At 47.8% G+C, this 22,509-nt stretch overlaps 1 protein-coding gene across 3 annotated transcripts in view; it reads right to left on the reverse strand.

Annotated features, from left to right (window-relative positions):
- LOC127045856 (mitogen-activated protein kinase kinase kinase 3-like) overlaps positions 1 to 22,509 on the reverse strand; it is a 122,038-nt gene that overhangs the window by 15,567 nt on the left and 83,962 nt on the right. For all 3 annotated transcript variants that reach the window (XM_050942600.1, XM_050942599.1, XM_050942598.1), the window contains 5 exons: positions 14,926 to 15,059; positions 12,141 to 12,214; positions 4,486 to 4,553; positions 1,935 to 2,027; positions 543 to 737 (listed from right to left, as the gene is read on the reverse strand). In XM_050942600.1, coding sequence (XP_050798557.1) covers positions 543 to 737; positions 1,935 to 2,027; positions 4,486 to 4,553; positions 12,141 to 12,214; positions 14,926 to 15,059 — 564 coding nt within the window. The remainder of the gene's footprint in view (positions 1 to 542; positions 738 to 1,934; positions 2,028 to 4,485; positions 4,554 to 12,140; positions 12,215 to 14,925; positions 15,060 to 22,509) is intronic.

Here is a 22,509-nt window from a genome sequence, read left to right on the forward strand (position 1 = left end):
TGAGAGCAGGAAGTGGAGAATCATTTATCCCACTGTAGCTGCAGGTGGAATATAATCACCCAGGATGGAATTTGGCCAGAACACCCCTATCTTTATGGAAAGTGCCAGGAGATCTTAATTGACCGTGAGAGGTCAGGGCTTTCTCTTGGAGCCGTCTCCTGGGAGCAGAGCATCCCTTAACACCATGCTGGGGCATTCATAGAATATCAGGGTTGGAAGAGACGTCAGGAGGTCATCTAGTCCAACCCCCTGCTCAAAGCAGGACCAAACCCCAGACAGATTTTTGCCCCAGATCCCTAAATGGCCCCCTCAAGGATTGAACTCACAACCCCGGGTTCAGCAGGGCAATGGACTGAGCTATCCCTCCTCATGCCTTTGGTTCAGTACTGACTCAGGACTGAGAGGAAAGTGCCATCTGCTGATCCACCCCAGTCCCTGAGTTCTCTTTGGAAGTTTCCCCTCCACCAGCCCCGCCTGACCATACTTAGGCTGTGATCTTGTCTCCTGAGATTCTAAACAGCAACCTGTTGAAATTCACTCACAGTTCCTGGACTTGCTGGGGGACGTGCTGAAAACCTGCAGTCCCTTGTCACAGTTGATCCACCATTTGGTCCTGTGCTCCTCGTACTGTAAGGTGAGGAGCTTGCTGTCCCCGTTGAAGCTCTTTGTTCTGCTGGAAGGGACGAGCTGAAACCGATTCTCCTGAGGGATGTAACTTCTTGGGAAAGTCCTTCGGCCTTTGTGAGGAAAGCAGGAGAATTACTGACAAGGACGTGCAACGTCTTGTCTCTCATCATACACTCAGACCCTGTCTGGATTCAAAGTGGTCCCTGTTTCAATTGCTTTGCTACAGAGGTCTACATTGCAGCATTGTGCTCTAGCTGCCCCATTGAGATGCTGCTGCAGCGTCCACACAGGGCAGTGACAGCCCAACCATTCAGTGCACTCTGCTATTCGCACCCCCATAGTCCATGCTGCAGCACAGTGTAGACGAGCTCTTAGTTAAACTGATGCAAAACCCTGCCTGAGCATTTTTAAGTTGATTAAAACCTTTGCTTAACTTGTCAAGGAATCAATTTAAATTAAATCAACATAAGCCAGGTTTAAATCCAATTAAGTGTGTTCACACAGTGGTTTTCACCAGCTATACAGGTTTAATAAAATCAAATCAATCAATCACAGCGCAGCTTGGAGTCTTAATTCCCAGCGTATACTCCAAGTTCTTTGAGGCAGGGCTGGAGCACCCACAGAGAAAAATTAGCATGTGCTTAGCACCCACCAGCAGCCAAGGCCCTCTCCCCAGCCCCAGCGCCTCCCCCTGTACGCCGCGAACAGCTGTTCTGTGGCATGCAGGTTGGCTCCAGGAAGGAGGGGGGGGAGCAGGGATGGGGCACGCTTAGGGGAGGGGACGGAAAGAGGTGGGGAAGACGTGAACCGGGGGCAGAGCAGAGGTGGGGCAGAGGTTTAGGGGAAGGGGTGGAGCGGGGGCGAGGCGCATCGAGCACCCCCTGGGTACAGGGGAACTCGGCGCCTATGGAAAAGGTCATCTGAGAGAACGGGAGTCAGGGGGTGTCTGCACAGTGCTTTAGTCCACGCCAGAAGGTGCAAATTCTAACGCACGCTAGCATGTTGCGCATTAAGTGGCCTGTGTGGACCCTGCTAGTGTGCACTAAAAGTTCCCTGGTTTGTGTTAACATAGTCCCATTTCAAACATTAACTGCATTAACACACACTAGGGAACTTACAATGTGTGCCAGCAGTGCTCACATGGGCCCAGAGCAGTTCAAGTGACCTGCCCGCGGTCACACAGGAAGTCTGTGGCAGAGCCAAGAACTCATGCCAAGTTGCTCCTGTCCAGGCCAATGCTCTATTCCTTGGTTTAGGCCATAAGCAAGTTCTTCCCCCAAGCCCACATGCACTGGTCATTGTCTCACCGTCGCTATAGTCCTTGCGGCTCTGGGAAAGATGATATTGTCTGGGGAAGGTCCCACCTTTCCCGAATCGCTCACAAAATGGGATATCGAAATCTGACAGGAGAAAAAGAGAAAAATCTCCATCAGATCAAGTCTGTGAGGAACTCCCGGAGCATCTCTCACTGGAAGTTCTGTTTTTCAGATAAAAATGCAATGGAGAGACCAGGCAGAAGACTGTTCATTCCCAAGATGAGACATTTTCCATGGCTCGTTTCTGAAATCTGCCCATCGTGGACAAAAGGCTGGGGGCAAAGAGGACCAATCTTGGCTTTGCCAGTGACTTCAATAGGAGCAAGCTATGGTCCACAATATTTAAAGAAAGGCTCAGCAGCCCAGTTTATTTTTATTTCTTCAGATGGTTTGGCCCCATCACAATTGCTCCTGCCTCTTTCTAAGATAGACCTGGCTTCCTTGGAGCCATAACTTCTTGTATGTGACTGAGAAGAGCCATTGTTCTGCAATGGGGTACATTTTCTTACGTCTGTGTCTCGTTTTCTTTTCTCAACTCTCTACTTTCCTCCTCCTCCCATTGTCCCTGGTTGCCTCCATGCCCCCTTCTCTGTGCTCGACCCCACACATATTCTCAGTCTTTCCTAACCCCCTTGCGACTATCCTAATCCACGCCACAGCTAGTTTCTCCACCTCATTGGTTAGAGAGCAGGGAATTTACACAGAACTATGTCTGGTTCTATTCAAGGTTATAAATTTCCCACTTAGGAAACTAATGAACTTCCATACTGGATCAGACCCAAGGTGTATCTAGTCCAGTATCCCATCGCGGCCAGTGGCCAGATGCTTCAGAGGAAAATGCAAGAACTCCAGAGCAGGCAGATGTAAAATAATCTGCCCCTCATTAAGGGGTCATGCTGAGCCATAAATGTTTGAGACTAGTTTAATTCCTGGAGCATGAGGTTTTATATAATCAGAACACCACTAGAGAGAGAAAATTAAGTTAGACACAAGAGATTACATTGGGTAAAAGTGCTAAAATTTGAGTTACAATGAGATTAAATGAGAAAGAAAGGGATGGATGGATGGATAGGGATAGAAACATTTATAATGAGAAGTACAGGATGCCATCACTGGTAGCATAGAACAACATTAGATTAAAATATCTTCAATTCCCTCCCCCTCATCTTTCACCTCCTGTTTTTCCCCTATCAAATCCTGACTAAACAGCTTATTCTGAAGGATTGTTTGTCTTAGCCCCGAGCCAGGAGCTGCTCCTTGGAGACCATTCCTGGCATCGGCCTGACTTCAGCATGATTTTACCATTACTCTAGCGCTGGGGCAGAGCACACAATGGCTGAAGTATGGGCAGCAAGAAAAGCAACAATGCCAGGTCGAGAGGTTAACGACAAGCCATGCGTGAGCAGTGATGCAGAGTCGTGTTTTCAAGTGAAATGAATCCATTGCCACAAGGGACATATTAAAACTTCACTGCAAGTATTGACTTAAAGCCCCAAGTTCCCTGGTTCGATCCCTAAGTGCTGCCTCAAGCCAAAAATGTGTTATCAGCTATCGGCAGATAGCCATGTGTCCATTTTTAGTAGCAAAAGCCACTACAGTACTGTGAAGTTTCCATGACTTAACCAGCTGGACATTTATGCTCAGTTGAGCCTTAAACTAAGATCCTCACAAGTTACCAATACACTTTCCGTAAGGGCATTTCCAATGCTATTGATTGCATCTCTTATTAATGCAAATGGAGAATTTTTTCCCCTCTGTAGTATTTTGCAATCTAATAAAATCACAGAATATCAGGGTTGGAAGGAACCTCAGGAGGTCATCTAGTCCAAACCCCTGCTCAAAGCAAGACCAATCTCCAGACAGATTTTTACCCCAGTTCCCTAAATGGCTCCCTCAAGGATTGAGCTCACAACCCTGAGTTTGGCAGGCCAATGCGCAAACCGCTGAGCTATCCCTCCCTCAATAGCAACACAGGACATAAGAATCTGAAAGCGAGACTGATTAGAATCTGACTAGAAACGAAGGTGAAACTGAGTAGCTTATTTTCTTCTCCCCAAATGAGAGAAAGGCAAGAAGTAAACAAATAGAACAAGCAGGAGGACCCAATCCTGTAAGCACTTACTGCTAGGCACAGGGCCTGATTCTGATCTCAGATCACCTTTACATTAGTGTATCTCCATTAACTTCAGTGGAGTTACTCCTGATTTAGACTGGGGGTGGGAGAAGGAGGAAACTGATTTCAGAATCAGGCCCCACAGCATTTAGTATCCTCAATATCCTGCTCACTTCAAAAGGCTTACAGTGATCATTAAGCTGGGCAGTATCTGTTTGCAACACTGGGTCCTTAGATTTTAAAATGTGTCTAGGTTTAAGAATTGCAGTGGCTACTTATAACATGAGCAGTGAAGCTGGCTTGTTTTGAATGATTTAATCCAGTAGTGTTCCGTTCTGTCGTCTGATTCACACACAGCTATTTTGAAAGCCCACATTACTGCCGCATGGCTGTGCTGTTACTTTGACACCAAATCCCACATATTCTTACCCAGGCAATCAAGACTGTCTTTGGGTTGGCTCTTCCTTCTGGGAACAGGGGTTTGGGTAAAGGGCGGGCTGTGGGAAAAGACAGAAACACCTTATTGTTTCAAACAGATCCAGTGATCAGAATCGCGTCTGCCTTCATTATACATCGATAATATATCACATACTACTTTTACACAGAACGAGGCAGGATGCACTGAACTCCAGACAAATGTACTATGCAAGCTTCTTTCATTCAGGCCCTGATCCAGCAGAATACTTAAACAAGTGCTTAACTTTAATTTAACCAGGGGCACTCAGTGGGAACACTCATGTGCTTAAAGTTAAGCATGTGCTTTGCTGGAGAACTCCCTGTCCAACGTGTGCACTGAATGAGGCAGGGTTCCTGTGGAAAGAACAGCACAGGATCCTGTAATTAGACTGTACCACAGTGATGCATATGCACAAGAGAGCAGAATTAATGTCCTCATTTCTTGACAAGTGAGTGCTCACCTTTGCAACTTTCCTGGTCTTTTAACATCACTTGATGGGCATGGAATTATACACTGACACCCCCGTCTGCATTATGGAGAATCCTATGAGGTGCTGAGCACCCACAACTCCACTGAGTCCATTGGGGAGTGGAGGGTGCTCAGTATGCTAGAGAATCAAGCCTTCAAGCTAAGCTCAGAGAACAGATCGCTGGACAGGTATTCAGGCTTCCTGGGTTCTAGTCCTGGCTCTGCCATTGGCCTTGGGCAAGGCACATTACCTCTCTCTGCCTCAGTTTCCCCATTTGTAAAATGGGGATAATTATAGTGACCTCCTTCATAAAGCGCTTTGAGATCTAATGATGAAAAGCACTACATAAGAACTATGTATTATTAATGGTTTTGCTATGGAGAAAAATGGGAATTTTCATAAAGCATTTCTTAACAGCCCATGATAAGCTTTCCTCTCTCCCCCCCATTGGTTAGCCTGCCTTATCACCACCTCCAGAATAAGAACAACATTGGACCACATTGTCTCAGATTCCAAGGTCAGAATTGAACTTGTGCTCATCTAGTCTGATCTTCTGTGTAACACAGGCCATAGAATTTCCCCACAATAATTCCTAGAGCAGATCTTTCAAAAAAACATACAATCTTGATTTAAAAATGGTCAGTGATGCAGGATCTACCATGGTCCTTGGTAAACTGTTTCAATGCTTAATTACTCTCACTGTTAAAAATGTACACCTTATTTCCTGTCTAGCTTCAACTTCCGGCCATTAGATTGTGTTAGACCTTTCTCGGCTAGACCAAAGAGCCCATTATTAAATATTTGTTCCCCAGGTAGGTACTTATAGACTGTGATGAAATCAACCCCTAACCTTCTCTTTGTTAAGATCAATACATTAAGCTCCTTGAGTCTACCATGTCTAAGGCAGGTTTTCTAATCCTTTAATCGTTCTCATGGCTTTTCTCGGAACCCTCTCCAATTTATCAAAATCCTTTTTTAATACTGGGCACCAGAACTAGATACAGGATTCTAGCAGCAGTGGTCATACCAGTGCCAAGTACAAAGGCAGAATAACCTCTCTACTCCCTACTTGAAATTCCTGTGTTTATGCACTGTAAGATCGTATTCTGCTCTTTTGGCCACAGCATCACACTGGGAGCTCATGTTCGGCAGATTACACACCACAAACCCCAAATCTTTTTCAGAGTCACTGCTTCCCGGGATAGAGTCCCCCGTCCTGTAAGTATGGCCTGCATTCTTTGTTCCCAGATGTATACATTGAGCCATATTAAAATGTACATTGCTTGCTTGTGCAAGTGATCTAGCTCACTCTGAGGGCTTGTCTACATCAGAAAGTTGCAGCGCTGGTGAGGGAGTTACAGCGCTGCAACTTAGGAGGTGTACACATCTGCAGGGCACCACCAGCGCTGCAACTCCCTGTTTGCAGCGCTGGCCGTACTCCCGTTTTGTCTCGGGTGTAGAGGATCCAGCGCTGGTGATCCAGCGCTGGTAATCAAATATAGACACTTACCAGCGCTTTTCTTGACCTCCGTGGAATAAGCAGGTATCCCAGCATACCTGAGGAAGCCTCTGGTAATCAAGCTGGTCTCCTTCCCCGGTTTGCTCTCGCATTCCCCGAACCCCGAGCAAGCAGGTCTCCTTCCCTGCGGTTTGCTGGGTGGTTCCGGGAACGCGAGAGCAAACCGGGAAAGGAGACCAGCTTCGCCGCGGTTTGCTCTCGCGTTCCCCGAACCCCGAGCAAGCAGGTCTCCTTCCCTGAGGTTTGTTGGGTGGTTCCGGGAACGCGAGAGCAAACCGGGAAAGGAGACCAGCTTCGCCGCGGTTTGCTCTCGCGTTCCCCGAACCCCGAGCAAGCAGGTCTCCTTCCCTGAGGTTTGCTGGGTGGTTCCGGGAACGCGAGAGCAAACCGCAGGGAAGGAGACCAGCTTCGCCGCGGTTTGCTCTCGCGTTCCCCGAACAAGCAGGTCTCCTTCCCTGCGGTTTGCAGGGTGGTTCCGGGAAACGCGAGAGCAAACCGCGGCGAAGCTGGTCTCCTTTCCCGGGTTTGCTCTCGCGTTCCCCGAACCACCCAGCAAACCGCAGGGAAGGAGACCTGCTTGTTCGGGGTTCGGGGAACGCGAGAGCAAACCGCGGCGAAGCTGGTCTCCTTTCCCGGGTTTGCTCTCGCGTTCCCCGAACCACCCAACAAACCGCAGGGAAGGAGACCTGCTTGTTCGGGGGTTCGGGGAACGAGAGAGCAAACCGGGAAAGGAGACCAGCTTCGCCGCGGTTTGCTCTCGCGTTCCCCGAACCTCCCTTGAAGCCGCCCAACAGCGCTGCAGTGTGGCCACATCTAACACCACTTGCAGCGCTGGTTGCTGTAAGTGTGGCCACTCTGCAGCGCTGGCCCTATACAGCTGTACTAATACAGCTGTAACAACCAGCGCTGCAAAATTTTAGATGTAGACATGGCCTGAGTCAGTGAGCTGTCTTCATCATTATTTACCGCGCCCCCCCCCGCAATTTTTGTGTCATCTGCAAACTTCATCAGTGATGATTTTATGTTTCCTTCTAGATAATTGGTTAAAATGTTAAATAGTATATGGCCCAGAACAAATCCCTGCAGGACCTGTCACTTGATGACAATTATTTGTTTATAGTTACTTTTTAAGAACTACCAGTTAGACAGTTTTGAATCCATTTAACATGTGCCATGTTAATTTAATATCATTCCAACTTTTTATCAAAATGTTATGTGGTGTTGATTTGTATTATGCTCATTACTCTCCTTTAAAGTATTTGCTTATAATGGTAAAAATGTTTGCTTTGTAAATCTTTATTGAGTTCGGTATCAGCTCCTCCATTATCTTGCCTAGGATTGATATCAGGCTGACAGGCCTATAATTACCTGGGGTCATCCCATTTACCCTTTTTAACAATTGGCACATTATCTTTCTTCCAGTCTTCTGGAACTTCCCCAGTGCTCCAAGACTTGTTAAAAATCAACATTAATGGTGCAGCAAGCTACTCGGCCAGACCTTTTAAAACTCTTGGATGAAGTTATCTGGAGCTATTGATTTTAAAATGTCTAACTTTAGTAGCTTCTGTTAAACACCTGTAAATACTCCTGCGGGAATTCTGGGCTACTGCACATGCGCAGAATTCATGTGCGGCACAGAATTTTTTTTCCCCTGCAGAAAATACATTCTGCCAGAAAGATGCTGCAGTTAAAGTCTTTTGCTCATCAGGGGCCACTGTGGCAGCTGAACAGAAAGCAGCTGCTCCCACAGCTGCGGATAAAGAAGAGAAAGAGGCTGTCTTCCTCACAGCATCCTGCCCATTGGACCAGGTCAAGAGGCATGGGATATGGGGGTGGAGGGAGACAGACAGCATGGGGCGGATGGACCTGCTGGGGGGTGTGTGTCACAGACTGGGGTTCAGAAAGGCTAGTGGGGGAGGGGACAGACTGGGGCAGGGGGCTGAATGGGAGTGTGGGAGCAGGACCACATGGTGGGTGGCTGTGTGGGCATAGGGACACATGGGGATGCAGGGAGGAGGGGTGGTTGAGTGGGGCTGCAAGGACACATGGGGCCGGGGGGGATGTGGGCAGCTGTGCTTGACTAAATAAGAGGCTAGGGGTCTGCAAGGGTCTGCATAGGAGAGGCTCCATAACAATTCCTCCTGGCCCAAAAAACAACCTGTTTCAGACTTTCACCCACACCTAACATCCCTCCAAGTTCACACCCAGGCTTCTTCCCAGTAATTACTTCCTTTTCCCTCCGTTCCTCCATTACCTGACTCCCCCAAGCCTTTGCACTGCTTCTGAGGGGTGTGGGAAATACGCTTCTGTATTGTCATTTCACTGAATTGCTCAAAGTTTTGGATTCACATGCCTAGTAGAGAATCTATTTGTCAAAAAACAATTCCTGAATCTTTTTTGTTGTCTGTATTGTTAGACATAGTTGCTGACACATATTTTGAAATAAATGATCAAAATAATTGAAACTGGCATGATATTGTGTTATTTTGACTAAATACACAGAATTTTAAAAAATTGTGCACAGAATTTTTAATTTTTTGGTGCAGAATTCCCCCAGGAGTACTTAAAATCCATCAATTCTTCATGCCTCTTCCTTCCCTCATCTCTCAGAGCCCCCACACCACCTCAGCAGTGCTGGCGTAAGAACCTTCTCCTCTCAAGCTCCTGCCATGTGAACCAGCCACCCTATATCCTTTTATTTCAATTATGTTCCTCTGATTTCAAATCTCAGCTGAAAATAGCTTTCCCTCATTGTCTACAAGGTGTCTCTCACTTTCTGCCTCATCTTGCTCTGATTATTTAGCTGCATTAGTCACTGTAGCTCCATGAAGCAGTTTGAGGTAGTGTAAAAAGTGTTAGTGTAAAAAAAAAAAAAACCATGATGCAGAATGACAGTACATTGGGACTTTGATCAGTGGTGACTGCTGAGTTCAGACTGAATTTTCATTCTAAACTTTATTTTGGACTCTCTTAGAAGGTCCTCAGAAAAAGTCCCTCTGAGGTGAAGTTACCTGGAAGGAACTGAGACAAGAAGGCTTTAGGTCATGGAGCTCTCACAAGGACAGGTTTGGTTGTTTGGAGAAGAGTCTTTATACCAGTCTTTGCTCTCTCCTAACTCAGAGACCGGTGGGCCGGCACAGTTGGAGCTGGTCAAGTGTTAGTGTACAGAACATGCTGGCACAGAATTGGGTAACAAACAGAAAGAGCCTCACATTTTAATTCTCTCCTCTTTTTGCCCACACACGTAGGTTGTCCTCTCAGCCAATACCAGGCAATTGGAAACAACATCTGCAGCACCCAGTGAAGGGTCCAGTTCTGCAGTCATTACTCAAGGAAGTGTCTAGGCCAAATTCAAAGGGGATACCCAAGGTGCTTGGCTTCTTTAGGCTTATTTACACCAGCTTGGCAATGTGAGAGTATCAAGGAGCCAGATGATCTGCTTTAAGAGACACCTTCTTACACCCTCTGTTAGTTGCTTTCCTTGAAGCGCTTCTCCCTTCCGCCCTCGCACCATGCAAGCTGCACCAGCTCAGACACCCTTAGGGCATGGCTAGGCTTGCAGATGTAGAGTGCCAGGAGTTAAACCAGCCCTGGAGACAGCAGCAGGGAAAGCGCTGCAATGTGTTTACACTGTGAGCTGCAAGCGCACTGGCATGACCACATTAGCAGCTCTTGCAATGCCACGGAGAGCAGTGCATTATGGTAGCTATCCCAGTGTGCAAGCGGTTGCAGTGTGCTTTTCAAATGGTGGGGGTGGAGTGACACAGGGAGTGTGTTGTGTGTAAGTGGGGGGAGAGTGTGTTTTGGGGGGCACAGAGTGTGTCAGCATGCTGTCTTGTAAGTTCAGACAGCAGCAGAGGGAAACCCCTGACATCAGCCCGGCTCCCCACGCGCACACGCCTGCCTTGGCAGCAGCAGCATTCCACAGTAATGGTTTGCTTTGTGTCCTGCGGCAGATAAGCATGCTGGCTGTCAGAAGCAGAGCTTTGAAAGGGGATATCCCCATGTCTGCAGCCGAGTTCAAAGCAATGACAAGAGTCGCCACTTGACTTGAAGGGATTATGGGACATTTCCGGAGGCCAATCACAGGGCAGTAATGCAACACATCGTCCACACTGACACCTTGGGGTTTCAGCGGAGGCACAGCAAGCTTTATGCCTCTCAAGGAGGTTGATTACCAGAAGCACTTCAGCTGCAGAGTCCAGGCACTCTAAGTGCCTTGCCAGCATGGACACCTCAGAAGTTAAAGCACATTAAATCAGCCCTGTGCACCCTAACTTGCAAGTATAGCCAAGGCCAAAGATTCAGTGAACTGAGTAAGGGTGGTGGGGGGGGGTCTAAGTGAGCATGGTCTGACCTGAAGCCCAGTTGAGTTGATGGGAGTTTCCACTGGACTTTGGATCAAGCCCTAGATCACTTTAAGGGCTTCGAGGAGAAACTGGTCTGTGTTCATTGTGCTGTTATTCCAGGTGAATCACAGAATATTAGGGTTGGAAGGGACCTCAGGAGATCATCTAGTCCAACCCCCTTCTCAAAGCAGGACCAGTCTCCAGACAGAATTTTACCTCTGTTCCCTAAATGGCCCCTGAAGGACTGAACTCACAACCCTGGGTTTAGCAGGCCAATGCTCAAACCACTGAGCTATCCCTCCTCCAGGGATATTTAGATTTAATTTAGAAATCAAGGAGGAGTGGATGGGCTGGGAGGAAGGGAGCCCACATTTCATGTACATTTGATGAAGAGCAATTGTGGAAGTGGAAATTATTACAAGGCACAAAAAGCCAATGGAGCGTAGGGCTGAGACAGCTGAAATGTGCAAAGTTGGAGCGCACATAAGGATCAGATCAATACAAATCAGACCTGCTGTAATGCAATGCTAATATAATAGAGAGTCAAAACAGTCATGGGGGAAGAAAGAAAATCAGTGATAAGGAAAATAAATGGCTTCCCAAAAGAAAAAGACATCATATCTGAGACACTAACCTGCACTGGGGCAAGTTAGCTGTCACAAATGCACTGGCGGGTCTGGATTTAACTGGCAGCACTAATGACCTGCAGTCACTTAGCACAATGTGTCCTAGTTGCTTCTTGCAGAGGAGCTTAGTTGTTTTTCCTCTGGTATCCTTAGCATCTTTGGAGGTGTGGATGTCTGTCTGTGACTGCTCAATTTACAACACTGAATTGAGAACATACTCTGTGGGTAGAGAGGAGGCAGGGAGCAGCTAAGGCGATATTGATCCAGTGATCTAGAAATCCATAGGGATGAAAGGGGGAAAAGATCTTCCAAGAAGCAGAGAAACTGGAGAGGGAAAAGGTCAGATAGGTTATCTAATCCCCTGCTGGTGCAGGACTGTTCCCATCTGTCCTTTGTCCAGTCCAGTATTATACGACTCAAGGCATGGTGCTTCCCTCACTTCCACAGGGAGACTATTCTGCAGGCTAACGGCTCTCTCATGTTAGGATTTATTTCTTGGTATTCAGACTAAATTTCCCTTTGCTTAGGTGCAGCCCATTTCTCCTAGTCATAACCCCCCGGGACATCTCAAACAATTCCTTTCCCTCCTTCAGACACTTGCACTGGAAGGGCTGGTGGTTTTATTCATGCAGGCAAGCCCATGGTGGTGATGTATCTGACTTACCTGTCTATAGATCTTTCCAGGGACTGGCAGCTCCCAGAGAGTGACTCATCAGGACTGATGAAAGGTTCAAGCATCTTTGGACAGCAAGGAAAAAGGAAAACATTGACTCAACGTGCTGTAAACCCTGAATCGGAAAATCCTAATAGTCTGTTTTAGATAATCCTCCAGATCCTCAGCAGGTGTGAATCAGTGACTTACAGCAGTGGAGGATCCGGCCCTGTACACCTCTTACCCCATCCAATAGGGGATCTCAAAGCATTTTAAAAACAAATTCATTAAATCGTCTGACACAGTAGGGATGGAGATTATTCTTCTTCTCCATTATTATTTACTGATAGGGAAATCGAGGCACAGGGATTAACGTCCTGATTTCTGAATGTGCGCAGAGTCAGTGAGTGCTCCACATTTTCAGTGCTTTTGAAAGACAGGGTGAATGAGATGTGCCCAAGGCCACCTGTTAACCTGGGGCACACCCAGGAACAGAACTCTGGCCTCTTGATCCTCTGGCCGCTGCCTTTAATCACAAGCCCACTCTTCCCTTCTGTTGGTAAAGGGGTAACAAGGTGGTTAGATCAAGGAATTTACTCTGCTCTCCTCAGCTCAGCGAGTCAATAAATGCTGTATGTGCGTGGGCTCCTGGATGACACATTTTACTAGATTGTGTTAATTATATCTGACTGTTAACAACGGAGTTGTTCTCCTAGGTGGCTTAGGGAACCACAAAGGCTACACACACGCCCACTACCATGGCATTTTCTCCATGCCACCCAGCGGTGCTATAACAATCCCACTTAGTCCTTTTCATTGACAAGACACTTCACAACTAGTAACTAACACACACACCCCAGCGGGATCGGTGCTAGACTCAGCTTTCAGAGGGGGAAGCTGAGGCAGGGAGGTTAAGGCTTGGAGGTGGGATTAGAAGCCAAGGAATTCCTCACGCCCCGTGCTGTGCTTAGGGTACTAGAGCATGCTTCTCTTTCCCTGTGATGTTTCTATGGTTACCGCTATTTAACTGGCTGCCATAGCAATACTCATGTTTTGGCAGAAGAGGCCCAATGAAAACAGTAACTCCCCCACTCCCCCTTCACACTTCTATCCCAAAGGCTGATGCATTGCAGCAATCCAGCCAACGAGGAGATCTCCGTCCTTTGGGACCCATTGTTGCCACCCCATGCGATGGCCACAGAGGGTCAGTGGAGAGCAACGGGAAAGTCCCCAGTGTGCAGTCTGTCATTCCCTGGATCCCCATGCTCCCACCACTAGCAGGCCAGCTGCCCCCAGAGTTACAACCCCCAATTGTCTCCTGGGGTAACAACTACAGGCAGCAAAGTCACCAGAGTGTAGCCACCTCTTGAGGGGGGGGGCGGGGGCGGGGGGGGGGGGGGGAGAGGGGCAGTGGCCGGCCCACTGTACACTGCTGGTGAGAGCCAAGACTAGAACCTAGGAGTCCTCAGCTAAGCAGTGAAGCATGGGGTCACATCCTCAGCTGGCACAAATCAATGCAACTCCATTAAAGTCAATGGCCACACGCTGACTTACATGTGCTGAGGATCTAGCTCCTCCCTTCACTTTATCTAACCCTAATGAATGCAGCTCAGAAACCATTTACGAACAGTCCAAGCCCAGTGTTTGGCTGCTAGGCACACAAAACATCTGCGCTCAGCTGCTGCCAAAGCTCCTCCAGAGAGAGTGTTCAGTTTATTAATGACCATATAACAAACCTTTGAAAACATAACTTTGTCATGGAAACCCTGGCCCAGCCTTCCTGCCTGTGTCGCTAGCAAGGGTCACGATAACGCAGCAGACACACTTCTTCCCCACGTCCTCTTTGGTGGCAGTGTAAGAGCATCCTATTTCTGAAGACATTTATCCCCTTCTTGACATTTTGAACGTTGTCCAGAATGTGTCATAAGAAAGGGCAGCACCGCATCCCTCCCACGTGGCCAGTGCTCACCAGCGCTGCATTTTCAGTATGCAGGGCTCTAAGGCCCTGATCCTGTGAGGTGCTCCATGCGAGCAGACCCCTACACCCACATACTGTCCCATTGACTTCACTTGGGCATTGGGATCTATCAGCATAGGGAAACTTGAAGAATCGGGGTAGAGCAAATGGAGAGGGAAGGAGTGGAGCATAAGTTGCTTTCCCCTCCAATTTCCCTATGGCTGAAAATAGTGGGGCCAGGAACCATATCTGGATCTAACACGGATGTGGGAAGCAGGGAGGAGGGCTCAGCACTTCCATCCCCTCTGCAATCACAGGGAATGGACTGGAACGCTCTCACATCGTCTCAGCCCCCGGCCCATGTTTGTCATTCCAGGGGACCATAATTAAGGTTCTGATTGCTAACAAAAGCTATTTGCACCATATATTTCCTAAATGTTTTGATACGGAAGTGTGGTTTCTCCATGGTTACATATAGCCCCAATGGCCTATAAGCTTCTGTGATGAACTTGCTTATCACATGCTACGTATTGCAAAAAATCTTATGACCAGTTGTGCTAAGCTAAGCTTTCTACTAGACCTTGCTTAGACCTCAGCCTGTTGCCAAGTCGAAATGTCCTCCGACTTGCCTTTCAGTGTCTTACATTACTGAAAGCAACCTTGCACATAAAAATATAAACTGTGCTTGCCCCTTCTGGATCAGGTCCTGGGTCACGGGTCAACACCTAGTAACTCTCCATTGGTCCACCTCTGGAGTAACGGAGCTCACTCTGGGGGTTGTAATGATCTGATTTGCCTAATGCTGATGATACTCAGCTCACACACGCCAGCTCCACTTACATTCTGGTCCATAGTCTCAGGGATGAACTCCCCTTCGCTGTTAATACTGGTGTAGGAGCCCTGCCGAGCGATCTGCTGCTGTTCTTCAGGAACGCTCCCCGGGGGTGGAGAACTCCGGCCCGTGTGCAGGGAACCTACAAACACAGACAGAATCACTTGTAAAGAAGAGAAGGAATCATCACTGCCCAGCCCCGGTGCTTATTGCTAGACCCAGCCTGAGCTAGATCTCTGGGGACGAAAGGATGCAGTGCCTGGAGAATCCATGCTACCATTCAGATCATGGGGTCAAAGGCTTTCGGAGAAGGCACTGTCTTTTTAGCTGTGTGGGGCTGAACAATGCCTACTGGTGTGGGGCCCCATTCCCTAGCTGGCACCCCTAGGTGCAACTGCAGTACAAACAACAATACTAACACAATACTAAAGGAATAGGTTTCTAAAGCTTAACTGTAATATGCAGAGATGAGCACAAATCCAAACCTGTAACCCACAGGTCCCCTGAACACTGGGGCAGTTCAGCCCTGGATCGAGTTATGGCGGCTAAGGCCCAGATCTTCTACAATGAGGAAAGTTTGATGCTCTTGGAAAATTAACCGCTCGCTGCTTTGTGTGCATTTGCTGTGCAACACTGGACAGCCACGTGCACCAATGAGATGTATGTTAAAAACCAGCTAAGAAAATACCCAGCCCCTTTTCTGCTGACCTCTCCCTCCTGATGTTTCCCTAAGCTCAGAGGTCCTAGAACCAAAAGAACTTTGGGATTGAAAAGACTCAGATAAATGATCCGAGTGGTCCCTTCTGGCGGTGGATCTATGGCTCTATGAATAGGCACCTAGTCCATCTCCTACTTGATGCAAGGCTACCCCCTTCTGTTCACTTCTTAGACCCCAATACTGTGACTGACTCTGCACTCTCAAATCTCTACAGCTACACAGTGTCCCACTGAAATCAGGGGGGTTCCTCATTAGCACAGAATCTACCCGCACACATCTCACTGCAGCCCTGATCCTGCAATGTTTGATCCAATCTAATTTTAAACGTCCCAGGCGATGGGGCTTCTCCCTTTTCGCCCTGGGAGACAACTCCAGAGCTTCCCAGCTCTCGCTGTCTATTGTCCATTTTGTCCCATTATTTCCTGAGTCATGGTAAGCAATCCCTCCACAGCTTTAATGCTCACTCACACCATTCCAATATCTGCAGACTATTCTCATGTATCCTGGCTTCGCCATCACTTGGCCAAGCTGCACAGATGTAACTCTTTAAATTTGTCCACGCTCCTCCCCTATCTTTGTCACATTCCACAGAACCCCTCCAGACCATCAATATCTGTCTGGTAACAAGATGCCCAGGGCTGAATGACTATTTCAAGTGTAATGCACCAGAGGAGCTCTATCCCCATTCCTGTTCCCAGATGTGATGCCAATACATCCCAAAACTGCACTGGTCTTTGTTATCACGGTTGATTCAAAGCCAATTTGATACAAGATCTGTAATAATCCACTGGTGTTTCATAATGGGCCAACTTCATCTCTGGTGTGTAACTAAACTGACTTCAGGAACTCACAGAGTCTCTGAATGTCCTTCTCCTTTGTTTTAAACAGATGTAAATCAGGAGTCACTCCCCTGAAGTGCTAGAGGTCACCAGATCAGGCTCATTGCATTTACGTCTGGGATACATTTGTTCCACTGTAAAAGCAGCACTGGAGGTGGAGGGTAACCAGCCCAGATCCCTTACTAGGATTTGAAAAATAGTCATATGGTTTTGAGACAATTCTTTTCCCCCTCTTTCCTACGGGAGAAGTACACAGTGGAAAAACCCCCAAACCAACCAAGAAAGAACTAATGCCAAGACCCAGGAGAGAAAACACCTCCAGTTATTACAGATCTCATATCGAATTGACTTCAAACCAGCCCTAACAACAAAAACAAATGGGAAGTACAATGCAGTCTCTTTAAAACAAGAATGTTACCATGTAAGATCTCAGTTTCCTTGAATAAACCAGATCCACAGTATTATTAATCAATTTTTTGTTTAGCACTGCTGTAGCAAACACCGAAATAAAGGCAGTCCCTGCCCTGAAAAGCGTATAGATTTCACACACTGGGATTGTTGTGTTTCAGTTATGTTGGGAATTTCTTTTATTACCCTTTGCGAGACAGGGCTTTGTGCTGTTGCTACCATTTCTCTCTCTCCTACAGGGTTCTTTCAAAAGGAGTCTAAGGCTCTGATCCTATAAAGATTTACATACCCTGAGTTTAACTTGAAAGATGGGAGTAGCCCCCATTGAGTTAAATAGAACTGCTTGCAAATATAAAGTCTTTGCATGATTGCATGCAAGTCTTTGTAGGATGAGAGCCCTAGTCTGTATAATAACTCCTTGCGATGGCATTTACGGACCCCACATGGAGACTAAGGGAGGGAGAGAGGAAGAAGCACCAGGCCAAAAGGGCCCCGCCCCTCAGCAACAGCAGATTATGCTCCAAATAGAGGAACTGCAGAGGAGGGACTTCAGTCAAGCAGGGAAGGAAAGTGAAGGAGAGGCTGGCTAACAGGAGGATCGCAGTTTGCATCTTCTGTGGACAAAGAGATCCACAAGAAAGGGTCTGGACTGAGGGTAAGACTCAACTGGGAGGGACCCTTTTCCCTCCCCACTGAGGGAGATAACTGGACACTGAGAGGAGAGCTTGGGAATGCTCAGGTAACTGACTGAGCTGCTGGGACTGATTGGGGACTCCTGGCTGGAGGAAAGCAAGCTGAGACTATGTCCCAGAGCAAGAGAGAGCACCTTGGGCAGGCTGGTCAGGTGCACCAGGAAGATGTAAGAGAGACATTCCAGGCCTCTACCCCATGAGCCCTGGTAGGGATGTGGCTTGGGTCCCCTACATCTGTCTGGGAGAACTCCTGAGCACTGGGAGATTGACAAGCCACAGCCTGCTGACCTGAGTGCAACTCCCTACAGGGTGGAAGGGCTGTCGAGCCATGGCCTGGCCACTAGGCCTGCTGGCCTCTGAGTGAAACCCGCTTCACTCCAGCTTTGTTTGACTTTCCAGGGTTATGACTTTTGCCACCAGATTCAAGGGGGATAAAAAACCTAACACACTCTTCCAGGACAGGCAGTAATTTGGATGAAGGGATCTCTCACTGGAGAGGAGCTTGGTACGGTCTGGGTTAGGGAGCGGTTGTAGCAAGACTGTCCCAACGGATAAAGTTCAGAGAAGCTGACAGGAACGGCTCATCGTTCGACACATACAGCGGTGGTGTGTACTCCAAGGCACCAGGCATTTCCCTGCAGTCCTTCCTCTGTGTCCCTACACCTTTTTCTTCACCTGTTTGCAGAAGTGGCTCGAGGCTTGAGAGTAGGGCTTTCTGGGCAGAGGGAGGGCCCTGCAGTGTCAAACTCTCTACTCCCACGGATCAGGTGGAGCCACCATCAGAGCACAGTGCAGCCCCAGCACTCCCCCGGTTAATGAAACCAGAGCACCACTCAGCATCACTGCGCTTTATTTAGCATGGGACGAGGATGGAAATGGGGGCAGGTGGGTTGTGATCCACTAATGACAGAAATTATGTTGTCTAATGTATCTATAGGACTCAGATAATACAGCAACAGACACCTTAGACAGATTAGGTAACCTAACCTTCATCCAGAGAGATCGAGAGGGAGGGGTAGATAGATGGATAGATAACTCTGGCCTTGGGCTGGCCCAGCCCACCTGTACAGGTTGCTCAATAAACCATACACCTGTAAAGGGCAAGGTAGAAAGTGGAGTGCCACTGCTCTTTGCACTGGATTTCGGGTGCGGAAGAAACCACAGCAGTGCCAAGGACAGAGATTAGGTGCCCTAGAAGCCATCTTACCAGGCTTTTCCTCCACCTCTTCAACTTGATGCACTAATTCTCTCTCTGCCCCGCTCAGATACAGCGGGAAGGAGCAGGCACTCTGAAACATCAGCTTACAGCACTTGGGACCCGATCCTCAGTGGGTGTAAATCATCACAGCATCACTCAAGTCAACAGGCAACTTGCACCAGCTGAGGATTTGGCCCTGAATATCCAGCTCAGTTGACCTAATCTGAGAGGGGAGTGAGCTAGGATCTCCCTCTGTTTTACGCACAACACAACAAAAGGCTATTAAGCTTGAGGCTAGAGTACAGCATGTCCTGAGCAGGGCCAGCCAAGCCAGCATGGAGATTCTGAAAACCACTCCTGGCATTTGCAGGGAGCTTCCATGTTCCTTTCCATTCAGTTTTTTTTTTTTTTAAGAACTTTTCATACAGCATGTGCAGAAAGTTTGTGGTGTTGCACGTACAGCTAGGTCCCCCAGTGCCAGGCTTGGCTCCCCTCTGCCTAAATGTTCTCTGGTTTAATTCTCCCTCTGCTTAAGCAGGTCCCAAATCTTTACCAACTGCTTATCTGACAACACACCCTCCCCTGGCTAAGCAGAGATCCAGAAAAGAAAGTCTGTTTCTATTAGTTTAAAACAAGATGGGTGATGACTGCTAAGGGGTCATCAAGCGCTGCCTACGCTCACAGCTGCAAGCTCCAGAAACTGAGGGCCCAGCCCTGGGCCAATGTCACCACAAAACAAAACAAGGGACATTATGCAAAGATCTGATGTTTATTAGAGTCCCAGCTATGACTCAGGGGCTTGGGATGCAGCTGCAAAAAAGTCCAGGGTTTAAGGAGAATGAGGATATGCTGAGATTAATAAGACTGGGCTTTTCAGCTTGGAAAAGAGATGACTAAGGGGGGGGATATGATCGAGGTCTATAAAATCATGACTGGTGTCGAGAAAGTAAATAAGGAAGTGTTATTTACCCTATCACATAACCCAGGGGTCACCAAATTAAATTAATAGGCAGCAGGTTTAAAACAAATATAAGGAAGTACTTAGTCACACAATGCACAGTCAACTTGTGGAACTCTTTGCCAGCGGATGTTGTGAAGGCCAAGACACTAACAGGGTTGAAAAAATAACTAGATAAGTTCATGGAAGACAGGCCCATCAATGGTTATTAGCGAGGATGGGCAGGGATGGTGTCCCTAGCATCTGTTCGCCAGAAGCTGGGAATGGGCAACAGGGATGGATCACTTGATAAGCACCTGTTCTGTTCATTCCCTCTGAAGTACCTAGCATTGGCCACTGTCAGGAGACAGGATACTGGGCTAGATGGACCTTTGCTCTGACCCAGTATGGCCGTTCTCATGACAGAGACTGTTCCAGACTCTAGCTCCTTACATACTACAGGCCAGATTGTGGCTGCTCCTGGGCACGCCCACAAGTGAGGAGGAGGTCAGAGCGAGCACTTCCCTTCCTGCCCCCCACTGGTCAGCGTATCCTACGTGTCCCTCTCAGTGCCAGTCCACAGAGGACTGAGTCTGTCGCAGCCACACCTAGAGAGCCTCGGATCTTCAGTTCAAGCTACACGAGCCTTACACTTCAAGCTCTGAAATCCTCAGTTCAATCCCCACTGTGTCAGCAAAGATAGCAGCTGTCGGACACCTGCAAGGAATCTGCAGTCTGCTTTCTGGATCGTAAGACGTTTCACATGCTGGCTGGGATGTTACATACTCTAAAGAGGGGCTAGGAGATGGCCAGGCTCCTACCATCTTGCCAGCTGCCTGACAATCCAAGGCGGACAGCATGGAGAGGGTAAGCAACACCGGAAAGAACTGCACGGGGCTATCCTGTCAGCACCCCAGGAGGCATCCTGCCTGGGTCAGCTTTTGGCACAGAGAATGCCTGCTGCTGGCATGGCAAAGCCCTGCAGCTCCTCTAAAGTATCTGTGGCTTAAAAATGTCCTTTAGCTATGGAAAGGGACTATGTAAAAAATCAGAACTGGTTGGAAACTTTTCCATTCACTTTTTGGTTTTTTTCCTGGACAAAACAATTGGATTTTAGACAAATTTTTTTTTTCAAAAGGCATCTGCTCTCCTCAGAGGCGGGTCCATTTTTAACATTTGCAATTTCTGGGTGTGTGTGTAGGGGGTGGAAATCAAAGTTTTCCACAGAAAATTGCAATGAAAAACAACAACATCATCATCATAAGTTTTCACTGCATTTTTTTGGGAGCGTGAGAGTATTTTCTGTCTAGCTGTGGTAGAACTAGTCCCTTTTCCTCAGCAGATCTGCTCCCTCTGGATGGATTCAGACTCCCTTCCGCTTGCTCCCGTTAACATAGCAGAGCCAGCACAGCGATGGAAGAGGGCGCTGGGGTTTGTTACTTCTCGTGTATCAACAGAATCATTTACTAAGCTCCAATCAATCACATCTCCCCGTTATCAGCAGTGGGGTTGCAAAGATGGAAGCAAGGCCAAGACAGGACCTGTGGTTCCTTTGTCATTGACAATGACCTGCAAGGAGGGATATGCTCAGACTTGGCTCTCAAAAGTCAGGCTGACTCTGCAAGGTGGACAGAAAACACCTTCCCATCTTTTTCCCCCTCAAACCAGTAAATTGAGCAATTTTTGGAGACAGAATCATTTAGAACACTCCCAAGTTGCCATGTTCACAGAGTTGCTTTGCAGAACAGAATCTCCCTTGAAAATATACCTGGCTCTGCTATGGAGGTGTGACTCGCAGCTCCATAGTTAAGGCTGAGGTGAGATTTCCCCTTAACCTCACTCATCTCAGCCAACACTGAAGCAAACACAAGGCAACGTTTTGCAACTGGAAGTGAAGGACAATGTAGCCAAGTGAAATGCCAATTATCTAAGCTGGAATTTGGTCAGGGCATTAGGCTCAGTAATATCCCTACTGGTGGAGAATACATAAGAACATAAGAACGGCCGTACCGGGTCAGACCAAAGGTCCATCTAGCCCAGTATCCTGTCTACCAACAATGGCCAATGCCAAGTGCCCCAGAGGGAATGAACCTAACAGGCAATGATCAAGTGATCTCTCTCCCGCCATCCATCTCCACCCTCTGACAAACAGAGGTTAGGAGACACTATTCCTTACCCATCCTGGCTAATAGCCATATATGGACTTAACCTCCATGAATTTAGCCAGTTCTCTTTTAAACGCTGTTACAGAGTTGTTAATGACTCGGGATGATCAGACTGTCAGGGTGTCAGTAACCTAGTCCCAGATTTGGACCTTAGCGTCCAAAATATGGGGGTTAGCATGAAAACCTCCAAGCTTAGTTACCAGCTTGGACCTGGTAAAGCTGCCACCACCCAAAAAATTAGAGTGTTTTGGGGCACTCTGGTCCCCCCAAACCTTCCCTGGGGACCCCAAGACCCAAATTCCTTGAGTCTCACAACAAAGGGAAATAAACCTTTTCCCTTCCCCCCTCCGGGTGTTCCTGGAGAGATACACAGAAGCAAACTCCGTGAATCTAAACAGAGGGACTCCACCCTCCCCGTTTCCAGCCTTGGAAAACAGAAGTACTGCGAGTTAATCTCTCTTCCCCCCTCACCCAGAGGGAATGCAAAGTCAGGCTAGTAAATCTAACACACACAGATTTCCCCCTGACTTCTTCCTCCCACCAATTCCCTGGTGAGTACAGACTCAATTCCCTGGAGTTCCCCACTAAAGAAAAACTCCAACAGGTCTTAAAAAGAAAGCTTTATATAAAAGAAA

Source organism: Gopherus flavomarginatus, chromosome 2 (genome assembly GCF_025201925.1).
Source record: "Gopherus flavomarginatus isolate rGopFla2 chromosome 2, rGopFla2.mat.asm, whole genome shotgun sequence".
Classification (NCBI taxonomy): domain Eukaryota; kingdom Metazoa; phylum Chordata; order Testudines; family Testudinidae; genus Gopherus; species Gopherus flavomarginatus.